Source organism: Phyllobates terribilis, unplaced genomic scaffold (assembly GCF_046119375.1).
Source record: "Phyllobates terribilis strain yellow unplaced genomic scaffold, ASM4611937v1 Scaffold_9__5_contigs__length_417890890, whole genome shotgun sequence".
Classification (NCBI taxonomy): Eukaryota; Metazoa; Chordata; class Amphibia; order Anura; family Dendrobatidae; genus Phyllobates; species Phyllobates terribilis.
The window spans coordinates 303,040,200-303,052,961 of record NW_027362769.1 but is presented as its reverse complement, the minus strand read 5'-3'; the positions used below and the strand labels follow the sequence as shown (position 1 = coordinate 303,052,961).

At 48.8% G+C, this 12,762-nt stretch overlaps 1 protein-coding gene across 3 annotated transcripts in view; it reads left to right on the top strand.

The window, feature by feature from the left end:
• FAM234A (family with sequence similarity 234 member A) overlaps positions 1-12,762 on the top strand; it is a 71,579-nt gene that overhangs the window by 32,204 nt on the left and 26,613 nt on the right. For all 3 annotated transcript variants that reach the window (XM_073647916.1, XM_073647915.1, XM_073647914.1), the window contains exons 6-7: positions 303-435; positions 1,497-1,635. In XM_073647916.1, coding sequence (XP_073504017.1) covers positions 303-435; positions 1,497-1,635 — 272 coding nt within the window. The remainder of the gene's footprint in view (positions 1-302; positions 436-1,496; positions 1,636-12,762) is intronic.

Here is a 12,762-nt window from a genome sequence, read left to right as displayed (position 1 = left end):
TAATAAGAGCAGAAGCCGCGCGTCTGTTCAGTAGCGTTGGGGCTGCAGCGGCTCCTGATCGTGGGCACATACCCTTACTAGTTTTTTTTTATTGTTCCCTTTCATGTTTGAACAAAATTCTGAATTCTGCTAAAATTATTACCAGAGAGCAGTGCATTGTGGGAGCGCAGACAACTGACTTATCTGTTACAAAATGCCATGTGACCTAAAATCAGCCAACTGAATTGTGACAGAATGTTTATTATCATTGTTATGATTTCTCTGCATATACTATATTAATTGTCTATTTTCTGTTTTTATAGCTACAGAGTGCTATATTTTCAGGAAAAAATGGAAACGGCATTGGAGAAAAGTGGAGGATTAGTACTGACCAACCAAGTGGTTATTACACACATGTGACAAAGTCAAAGGCACAATATGTCCTGTTCTACAAAGGTGAAATAATTCAACGAAACAACCATAAATACATTTTCTGTTTAGCCTTGTACATGGTCAGAATGATCAACATCCTTTCAAAGGGGAATTGGATGTTTCGACCCCGGGTACATTTCGTCCCCAGCATTTGGCCCCCAGGATGTTTTGCCCCCGCACATATCGCCCCCAGTTCGCCCCCGTCCGGGGGTGAAACGTGCGGGGACGAAATGTGCGGGGGCGAATCTTCCTGGGGGCGAACTGCTGGGGGCGAAACTTCCTATAACCCTTTCAAAGTGTACCATTCTGTTCTCATACTTCTAATGTGTTTGAAATAACATTTAACATATACGACACACGTATCATAATATTATGTGTAAGTAATAAGTACCTGTGTGTACTTATCAATTAGCAAATTGACGAAACAATAGCGCAATCTAAATCATATTAATATTACATTATCAATTCCTCTACTTACTTCAAAAACTGTGTTTAAGTGTAATTTGGCAATGACGTTGTTGCAGACATCTTGTAGGACTAACCACAGATCTTTGGTGGATGTAGACTTGTGAAAATCCTTCTGTCTCTTGTTGTAATCCCAGACTGACTGGATGATGTGAGATCAGGGCTCTGTGGGGCCATATCATCACTTCCAGGACTCATTGTTAGTCTTTACTCTGAAAATAGTCCTCTCTGACATTGGCTGAATGTTTGGAGTAGTTGACCTGCTGCAGAATAAGTTTGGAGTCAACCAGAAGCCATGATTGTGTTGCATGATTGATAAGTATCTGCCTTCAAAACAGCATCAATTCTTCTACACGTGTACCCAGATGAGAAATACAGTGGTCACAAAAATATTGATTTGGTTTAGATTTCTCTTTTGTTCATTCACTTTGCATTTTGTTAACTGATAAAAATAAACTATTAGCACTCCTATTTTTGAAAGCATTATTACTTTGCAGCATTTTTTAACGCCTGTCATATATAAAATTAGTATAGTATTGTATTATACATATGTGCATCTTTTATGATGATTTGTGAGTTGTGGTACTGACAAGGTAACACATTTTACTATCCTCCATCAGGTAGTTCCATTGCTGCGTACTCTGTCAGTTCACTGTGTGCAGGACCAGAAGCAAAACAGTCATCCACTGTGCAGGATTCTGACTGGGAGGCACACAGGAATATTTCTGCAGGGTTCATTCCCATAATAACTTCTTCCAGGTATAGTATGTATATTGATGTAGCTAAGTGTGTTGTAGGTTAGCTGTATGTATATGTTTTTTTCTGATGAATATTGCTTTGCTCCGAGTGTTGTAGGTGAGCCATATGTATTTTTATGACTTGATGACGTAGTCCAGTCTAGTATTTATGTAGCAGATCTGTGTGTGTGTATGTATGTGTAATATAAAAGAAAACTAACACAACATGCCAATATTGCCATTTTTATGGTCACCACACCTGCTAATACAATAGAAAGCAATTAGAAGACAGTATGTACCCCCAAAAGATATCAATGAAAACGCCAGTCCTCTACGCAATAAAACAAGCCCTCCATTTTTATTTTTTACATCTTTCAAAATGTTTTTAAGTCACTAAAATAATAAAAATTAAACTTGGCAAGTTTGATATTGCCATATTTATACTGACTTAAGAATCATGTTGCCATTACTGATGAGCGAGCATGCTCTGATAAGGTATTATATCTCCCATTTATTTCTTTTAATCAATCCATGGGTAAAGAAAAGTGGTTCTCCATTAGCAGCCATTTTATGGACTGAAGTGCCAGTGAATTTGTGAGAAAAGTTGCACAAACGAGAGGGTGGCCAGCACCTTTAATATGTGCTTTAAAGGGTTTTTCCCAAAATGATGTAATAATTCTCATACAATTTTTGTCAAAAGTGCTAATATAAATAATTTTCAAATCTGTCTAGTTTTTTGACATATTACCTGTAATGCACACGCCCGGGCTGAGTGGCGTGTGCGTGTGTATGTAGTGATTCCACTGTGTCATGAACCGGAGAGTGCCTGGAGGGGCGTAACTAAGTATCTGCCCGATCCGACCAAGGTCGCACGACGGCATACGACGCCAGTGCACCAGGGAGGAACCGGGCAGAGGGACCAGGTGCTACTCCAGGTCAGACCCCGGACACGGCTGTTGACCCACACAGGGGAATACTGGAACAGGCAGGTTAGGCTGGCACACCGACTGGTGAGTTTAGGCAGACACGGCTGGAATACAGACGGGTGGATGCTGGTAAGCACGACTGGTATGCAGGCAGGGAGGTACTGGCAGGTACGACAGGTTGGAGCACCGAGTGGCTGGGACCCAGTACAGACTGGGACTCAGGAACAGAACCGCAGACGCGGTGGACAAACAGCAGAGTGAGGCCGCCCAGAGCAAGAGCAGAACAAGACGAGACCGCCTGGAGCGGTGAGCGAGAGAAAAGAAGGACAAGGCCGCTTGGAGCGGTGAGCGAGAGAGGAGCAGGACGAGACTGCCGAAGCAGCGAGCAAAGGGTCGGAGCAGAGCAAGACTGCCGGAGCAGCGAGCAAAGGGTCAGAGCAGAGCGAGACTGCCGGAGCAGCGAGCAAAGGGTCAGAGCGGAGCGAGACTGCCGGAGCGGCGAGCAAAGGGTCAGAGCGGAGCGGGACTGCCGGAGCGGTGAGCAAGGCAGAGCAGGCAAGAACTACCGGAGCGGTGAGCAAGGCAGAGCAGGGGGGACAGGGCTCTGTTCACACGGAACAGACAGGAAGGGAAAGGCAGAACCAGATACCCACAGGGTACTTGCAGTGAAGTAGCGAGTGGACCACAAACTCACAAACGGAAGTACAGTGACAACGAGCAGGAGTTAGGTACGAGTTCAGACTCTGCAGAAAAAGGGAAGGTACGGACATGGAGAAAAACAGGAAACAGGCTAGGAGAGTATTCAGACAAGAACAGACATAGCTGCAAGATACAGGAGCGGGTCTAGGTATGCGGCCCCTAGAAGGTGGAACGAACAGGCTAGGAGCGTGTTCAGACAGGAACAGGCAAGATACAGGAACGGGTTTAGGTATGCGGCCCCTAGAAGGCGGGAAGAACAGGCTAGGAGCGTGTTCACACAGGCCTGGAAATACAGCCTCCAGGATAGGCAGAAGACAACAGGCTAGAAGATAATACAGACAGGACACAGTTCAGACACGGGAACTGATACCGAAGGCAGGAAACATAAACGGGACCTGGCATATCAGTGACCAGAAGCCAACTGACAGAACACAATGCTCAGGCAGGGTTTCTTGGGAGGAGCTGGGTTAAATACCTGGTGACAGACAGCAATAGGCTGAGGATGCACAAGGGGTGTGTCTGCAGCAGGTACAAGAAACAGGAAGTGATCGGGTGCCGCCTTTAAGCAGCAGAAACAGAAGCAAGCAGACAGCATGGAGGGAAGCCAGGCTAGCAGACTGGACTGGAGATCAAGTGCGCGCTCTTGCACAGTGGGAGATGGACCACTATGCAAGGACGCCGCCAGGTATGTTACAGTACCCCCCCCCTTACGCCCCCTCTTCTTCAGACCTGCCAGAATGTTCCGCAAGGAATTCGAGGGCCAATTCTTCACTTAGAGGAGATCACTTCCACTGTCCACAGGAAAAACTGGTCTCATCTGGGTAGCTAGGATGCTACCTCCTATCCAGCCATCCTCAGCAACAGATGAAACGGGTGGAGTACCAGGAACAGCACACAAGGAAGTCTCTCTCCACTTATTATCAGGTAGCACCCCAGAGGGTTCAGGAGACAACTGGAAGTCCTCCGCCGGGTTGGAGGGGTGCAGAGACTCGGGGGTAACCTCTGCTTCGGGGTACATCTTGTCAAGCTCACAGGATGAAATGGGCGAGGTATCAGGTACAAGGTGTAAAAAAGTCACTGTCTCTTGGTTATCTGGTGGTACCCCGGCGGATTCAGGAAACAACTGGGGGTCCTCCGCCGGGTCGGAAGAGTGCAGAGACTCGGGGGCAACCTCTGCTTCGGAGTACACTAGGTCGGACTCGCTGGAAGAAGCGGGCGAGGTATCAGGTACCGAGTATAGAAGAGTCCCTGTCCATTCGCTATCAGGTAGCACCCCGAAGGGTTCAGGAGACAACTGGAGGTCCTCCGCCTGGTCAAAGGGGTGTAGAGACTCGGGGATAACCTCTGCTTCGGAGTACACTAGGTCAGACTCACTGGACGAAGCGGGCGAGGTATCAGGTACAGAGTATAGGGAAGACTCTGTCCATTCGCTACCAGGTAGCACCCCGAAGGGTTCTGGAGACAACTGGAGGTCCTCCGCCTGGTCGGAGGGGTGTAGAGACTCGGGGTTAACTACCGCTTTGAGGTACCCATTGTCAGGCTCACAGGACGGAGTGGACGAAGTATCGGGTACCGGGTGTAGGGAAGTTTCTCTCCATTTGTCATTAGGTGGTATCCCGGAGGATTCAGGAGGCAACAGGGGGTCCTCCGCCAGGTAGTAGAGATGCACAGACTCGGAGGTAATCACTGCTTCGGAGTACCCTTGGACAGGCTCACCGGTTAAAGTGGGTGAAGCATCAGATATCGGGTGCAGGAAGTCCTCCTGTGTGGATTCTAGGTGGGCAGAAGTCTCTTCGGGCAGGAGAACTGGTGCGCTACCCACGCACATTACCCGTCGGGGCTGCTCCGGGATACAGGGAAGTGAAGCTTCAGCAGGGACTTCAAGGTTGGGGTCAGGAGGTCTTTGGGAGGACAGACCCTGGCGTGACGGCTTGCCTCTACGCCTAGCACGTCTGGACTGCCTCTTGAGGTTGGGAGAAGTATTCCGGAGAGCGTAGTCATTCTGGGTGGGCAGTAGTCTCTTCGGGCAGGAGGACTAGTGCGCTACCCACACACATTACCCAACGGGGCTGCTCCGGGTTATTGGGAAGTGAAGCTTCAGCAGGAGCCTCTGGATTAGGGTAATCGAAGACCATTAGAAAGGCCACCAGGAAGGCCTGAAGGTCCAGGAGGATAGGATCCTGTGCTTCCCATAGGGGGTTGATCCATTCCAAGGCATCACCCATTAGGTAAGACATCATGAATCCCACCTTAACCCGATCGGTGGGAAAACAAAGAGGGTAGAACTTGAAGTGTAGCATGCATTGCTCCACAAATGCACGACTCAGTCTTGGATCCCCATAGTACCGTGGCAGATCCGCAGGAACGAGTGCTGATAGATCCATCTGGACGGGTGCGTAATACGCCTGAAACTCAGCTGGTAGCAAAAAAAAAAAAAAATTTCTTCTAGAAGCACGTATTCGCTGGAAAACGTCTCAGAGAGCGAAGGCCGTGGGGCTCAACGGGAACCATGGCCTGAGCATGCTGTAATGCACACGCCCGGGCTGAGTGGCCTGTGCGTGTGTATGTAGTGATTCCACTGTGCCATGAACCGGAGAGTGCCTGGAGTGGCGTAACTAAGTATCTGCCCGATCCGACCAAGGTCGCACGACTGCATACGACGCCAGTGCACCAGGGAGGAACCGGGCAGAGGGACCAGGTGCTACTCCAGGTCAGACCCCGGACACGGCTGTTGACCCACACAGGGGAATACTGGAACAGGCAGGTTAGGCTGGCACACCGACTGGTGAGTTTAGGCAGAAACGGCTGGAATACAGACGGGTGGATGCTGGTAAGCACGACTGGTATGCAGGCAGGGAGGTACTGGCAGGTACGACAGGTTGGAGCACAGAGTGGATAGGACCCAGTACAGACTGGGACTCAGGAACAGAACCGCAGACGTGGTGGACAAACAGCAGAGTGAGGCCGCCCAGAGCGGCGAGCAAGAGCAGTACAAGACGAGACCGCCTGGAGCGGTGAGCGAGAGAAGAGCAGGACAAGGCCGCTCAGTGCGGTGAGCGAGAGAGGAGCAGAGCGAGAATGCCGGAGCAGCGAGCAAAGGGTCAGAGCAGAGCGAGACTGCCGGAGCAGCGAGCAAAGGGTCAGAGCGGAGCGAGACTGCCGGAGCAGCGAGCAAAGGGTCAGAGCGGAGCGAGACTGCCGGAGCAGCGAGCAAAGGGTCAGAGCGGAGCGAGACTGCCGGAGCAGCGAGCAAAGGGTCAGAGCGGAGCGAGACTGCCGGAGCAGCGAGCAAAGGGTCAGAGCGGAGCGAGACTGCCGGAGCAGCGAGCAAAGGGTCAGAGCGGAGCGAGACTGCCGGAGCAGCGAGCAAAGGGTCAGAGCGGAGCGAGACTGCCGGAGCAGCGAGCAAAGGGTCAGAGCGGAGCGAGACTGCCGGAGCAGCGAGCAAAGGGTCAGAGCGGAGCGAGACTGCCGGAGCAGCGAGCAAAGGGTCAGAGCGGAGCGAGACTGCCGGAGCAGCGAGCAAAGGGTCAGAGCGGAGCGAGACTGCCGGAGCAGCGAGCAAAGGGTCAGAGCGGAGCGAGACTGCCGGAGCAGCGAGCAAAGGGTCAGAGCGGAGCGAGACTGCCGGAGCAGCGAGCAAAGGGTCAGAGCGGAGCGAGACTGCCGGAGCAGCGAGCAAAGGGTCAGAGCGGAGCGAGACTGCCGGAGCAGCGAGCAAAGGGTCAGAGCGGAGCGAGACTGCCGGAGCAGCGAGCAAAGGGTCAGAGCGGAGCGAGACTGCCGGAGCAGCGAGCAAAGGGTCAGAGCGGAGCGAGACTGCCGGAGCAGCGAGCAAAGGGTCAGAGCGGAGCGAGACTGCCGGAGCAGCGAGCAAAGGGTCAGAGCGGAGCGAGACTGCCGGAGCAGCGAGCAAAGGGTCAGAGCGGAGCGAGACTGCCGGAGCAGCGAGCAAAGGGTCAGAGCGGAGCGAGACTGCCGGAGCAGCGAGCAAAGGGTCAGAGCGGAGTGAGACTGCCGGAGCAGCGAGCAAAGGGTCAGAGCGGAGCGAGACTGCCGGAGCAGCGAGCAAAGGGTCAGTGCGGAGCAGGACTGCCGGAGCAGTGAGCAAGGCAGAGCAGGCTAGAACCGCCGGAGCGGTGAGCAAGGCAGAGCAGGCAAGAACTGCCGGAGCGGTGAGCAAGGCAGAGCAGGGGGGACAGGGCTCTGTTCACACGGAACAGACAGGAAGGGAAAGGCAGAACCAGATACCCACAGGTTACTTGCAGTGAAGTAGCGAGTGGACCACAAACTCACAAACGGAAGTACAGTGACAACGAGCAGGAGTTAGGTACGAGTTCAGACTCTGCAGAAAAAGGGAAGGTACGGACATAGAGAAAAACAGGAAACAGGCTAGGAGAGTTTTCAGACAAGAACAGACATAGCAGCAAGATACAGGAGCGGGTCTAGGTATGCGGCCCCTAGAAGGCGGAAAGAACAGGCTAGGAGCGTGTTCACACAGGCCTGGAAATACAGCCTCCAGGATAGGCAGAAGACAACAGGCTGGAAGATAATACAGACGGGACACAGTTCCGAAACGGGAACTGATACCGAAGGCAGGAAACATAAACGGGACCTGGCATATCAGTGACCAGAAGCCAACTGACAGAACACAGTGCTCAGGCAGGGTTTCTTGGGAGGAGCTGGGTTAAATACCAGGTGACAGACAGCAATAGGCTGAGGACGCACAAGGGGTGTGCCCGCAGCAGGTGCAAGAAACAGGAAGTGATTGGGCGCCGCCCTTAAGCAGCAGAAACAGAGGCAAGCAGACAGCATGGAGGGAAGCCAGGCTAGCAGACTGGACTGGAGATCAAGTGCGCGCTCTTGCACAGTGGGAGATGGACCACTATGCAAGGACGCCGCCAGGTATGTTACATTACCCCATCAAAGGTGTCTCCCTTTATTCTATTTACCCTCCATTTCCATTGAAACTGTCCTCCAGTATTTCCCGGGGGAATGGTCAAGCATGCGCAGATGCCATCCTGTGTATTGCATGCTCCTTCATCCTGTTCATTTTTGCTGTTGATAAAATGTATTTATTAATTATTATTTCAAAGAACAATTACAAACAGGTTGATTAACAATTATATCTGTGCCCTGGGATGCTCCTGTTGAGAGAGTACAGCAGATACAGTGGAAGAGATGTAGCAATTCCAAAGCACACAGGCGAGCAGAGGCAGTGGGCCTGCAGCACTGAGGAGAAGCAGGGTACTGCTGAGAGAAGTACATTTAGCAGATAAGAATAGGATGCCCATTCAGCTCTGTGAAGTAGATGAAAAAGGACACAGATGTACAAGAAAGAAATGCTATGTTGAGCTCAGTTTATATATTAACAATAAGTATGCATTTACTGTTCTTTGTGAAAAATTATGCGATTTTGTGAATAAACGTTTAAACACCTCTAAATCGATCCTTAGGACTGTCAGTAGTTATGCAGGTTCAAATCTGCTTATAGGCTCTCTTTAATGACAGAACTTTTTTTTTCTAGAATATATTATTAGAATATTAGTGGAAATGTACTTTACCTGCAGGACTTAAAGGAATGTCAGAGTATCAAATATTCCTCTGCAGCATTGAGTAGCATTGCTATATTTATGGCAGCCTGCGTTCTGTCAATATGCTAATGGAATAACAAAAATGTATGTTTGGAATGCATAGTGAAACTAGTATATCTACAGAAGGCAACTGTGGGACAGTGATGAGGACTATAGTTCCTAAATTATAATTAAAGAGGTTGGTCCAGGAGTGAACGACTTATGACCTATCTGTACGATAGGTTATTGATATGAGATTGGTGTGGATCTGACACCTGGTAGCCCCATCGATCAGCTGAAAACTGCTCCGGCAGCAACCAGATATAAGTAGCTGAATATTGCTCCAGCTTGCCGGCACGCGGCAGCCCTGTACTTAGTGGTTGCGGCCAAGTACTTCTGCCTTATCTTCTATTCAGTTGCTTAACTCCAGTCTCTGCCAGTGCAGTTTTTAGCTGATCAGTGGGAGTTCCAGAAGTCGGACCCCCACAATCTCATATTGATGACCTCTCCTTTGGACAACCGCAGAAGAACAACAAAAGAAAAGAAGTATGGCAGAAAACAAGGAATCACCTATAAATTATTCAGATTTATTGGAAACCAAACCACAAATATATAAAAATAATTAAAATAGCCAATAGGCTGTATGTATCTTACTAGACAAGCACACAATAGAGCTAAAGACAATGGGTCACAAAGGCATAATGGAAGACCTGTGTGAAAGAAGATAGGGGGGAAGCTCCACACATATCACCACAAAAGATGTGGCTTCCTCAGGGCAAAGTGACCCCATCATAATTCTGTCTGTGCAATTTTTTGGAAGGTAGGATTGAGAGGAGGAGGATCAGCTGTCAATGTTCTATATGTACAAGCATACACTTTTAACACCTATTTTATGTAGATGCGACAGAAGACCATGCATAATCGTAAGACCTCATTCAGACATCAGTGATTTTTTTTTTATATGCAAAAAAATTAGTCCAAGTCCGAGTTTATCAAAGTTTCACCAGTTTTTCTCAGATGAAAAAGAAAAAAAAATGTTGGAGGTTTCTCCAGCTTCTCTTATCAGTCGGTGAACAATTTACAGCACACAGATCACAACCAATATAATTAGAAAAATAGCCCAAGTACTACAAATTGAGTGTGGGCAAGGGAACAGAATCCCCCCCGACACCCTCAAATACCGACTCCAAGGCAACATTTTTTTACTAGGAGAAAAACAGAGTCATCATGGTTTTTTAAGAAAAGACACATATTTTATTAACAATCAGTTAAGACAAGTGTTGTAATCAAAAAACAAAAGGAAATTAATAAAGAGCAAGTAAAAAGCAAGGTGGACAATGAAATATCCACATAAGCCCAAACAGACCTGCCTCAATATTAGATGCTTAATCAAAAATAGACACAACTCTTATGACTGGAAAAAAGGATTTTTCCATAAGAATAGAAAGACCGCTGCACCTAAGATTTTCAACCAATACAGTGAAAATTGCATAAATAATAGGCCAATAATTTATCTCAATGGAATATCAAAATTGAAGAGCTGTCGTTAAACTAAACACCTAGTGGCGCACTATAGTATACTGAAAAAAGAGAACAAGCATCAAAGACAGACCCATCAATTAAGGTGCAGCGTGCATGTTAATATAAACTATAGAGTTGGACACAACCAAGTAGTGACTGATTTTTTTTTTTCTCATGGGCCTATAGATTTAAATTTTACAAGTTTCATTCGAGACTTGCTTCAAAATCTGACAAGTCTCTGTGATTTGGTTTGGAGAACTCAGTCTGAGGAAAGAATAGCTACAAGTGCAATCTGTGAAGAAAAAAACATAGCTCATTAGAAAAAAAACTGACGTCTCAATGAGCCCTAAGTATTACATAGCCACCTCCCCAGTCTCACTATACAGCACTTGTATCCTGCCACCTCCTCAGTCTCACTATACAGCACTTGTATCCTGCCACCTCCCCAGTCTCACTATACAGCACTTGTATCCTGCCACCTCCTCAGTCTCACTATACAGCACTTGTATCCTGCCACCTCCCCAGTCTCACTATACAGCACTTGTATCCTGCCACCTCCCCAGTCTCACTATACAGCACTTGTATCCTGCCACCTCCCCAGTCTCACTATACAGCACTTGTATCCTTCCACCTCCCCAGTCTCACTATACAGCACTTGTATCCTGCCACCTCCCCAGTCTCACTATACAGCACTTGTATCCTGCCACCTCCCCAGTCTCGCTGTACAGTACTTGTATCCTGCCACTTCCACAATATCACTATACAGCACTTGTATCCTGCCACCTCCCCAATATCACTATACAGCACTTGTATCCTGCCACCTCCCCAATATCACTATACAGCACTTGTATCCTGTCACCTTCCCAATATCACTATACAGCACTTGTATCCTGCCACCTCCCCAGTCTCACTATACAGCACTTGTATCCTGCCACTTCCACAATATCACTATACAGCACTTGTATCCTGCCACCTCCCCAGTCTCAGTATACAGCACTTGTATCCTGCCACCTCCCCAGTCTCAGTATACAGCACTTGTATCCTGCCACCTCCCCAGTCTCACTATACAGCACTTGTATCCTGCCACCTCCCCAGTCTCACTATACAGCACTTGTATCCTTCCACCTCCCCAGTCTCACATACAGCACTTGTATCCTTCCACCTCCCCAGTCTCACTATACAGCACTTGTATCCTGCCACCTCCCCAGTCTCACTATACAGCACTTGTATCCTGCCACCTCCCCAGTCTCACTATACAGCACTTGTATCCTGCCACCTCCCCAGTCTCGCTGTACAGTACTTGTATCCTGCCACTTCCACAATATCACTATACAGCACTTGTATCCTGCCACCTCCCCAATATCACTATACAGCACTTGTATCCTGCCACCTCCCCAATATCACTATACAGCACTTGTATCCTGTCACCTTCCCAATATCACTATACAGCACTTGTATCCTGCCACCTCCCCAGTCTCACTATACAGCACTTGTATCCTGCCACTTCCACAATATCACTATACAGCACTTGTATCCTTCCACCTCCCCAATATCACTATACAGCACTTGTATCCTGTCACCTTCCCAATATCACTATACAGCACTTGTATCCTGCCACCTCCCCAGTCTCACTATACAGCACTTGTATCCTGCCACTTCCACAATATCACTATACAGCACTTGTATCCTTCCACCTCCCCAATATCACTATACAGCACTTGTATCCTGCCACCTCCCCAGTCTCAGTATACAGCACTTGTATCCTGCCACCTCCCCAGTCTCACTATACAGCACTTGTATCCTGCCACCTCCCCAATATCACTATACAGCACTTGTATCCTTCCACCTCCCCAACATCACTATACAGCACTTGTATCCTTCCACCTCCCCAATCTCACTACACAGCACTTGTATCCTTCCACCTCCCCAACATCACTATACACCACTTGTATCCTGCCACCTCCCCAATATCACTATACACCACTTGTATCCTGCCACCTCCCCAGTCTCACTATACAGCACTTGATCCTGCCACCTCCCCAGTCTCACTATACAGCACTTGTATCCTTCCACCTCCCCAGTCTCACTATACAGCACTTATATCCTGCCACCTCCTCAGTCTCACTATACAGCACTTGTATCCTGCCACCTCCTCAGTCTCACTATACAACACTTGTATCCTGCCACCTCCTCAGACTCACTATACAGCACTTGTATCCTGCCACCTCCCCAGTCTCACTATACAGCACTTGTATCCTGCCACCTCCTCAGTCTCACTATACAGCACTTGTATCCTGCCACCTCCTCAGTCTCGCTATACAGCACTTGTATCCTGCCACCTCCTCAGTCTCGCTATACTGCACTTGTATCCTGCCACCTCCCCAGTCTCACTATACAGCACTTGTATCCTGCCACCTCCTCAGTCTCACT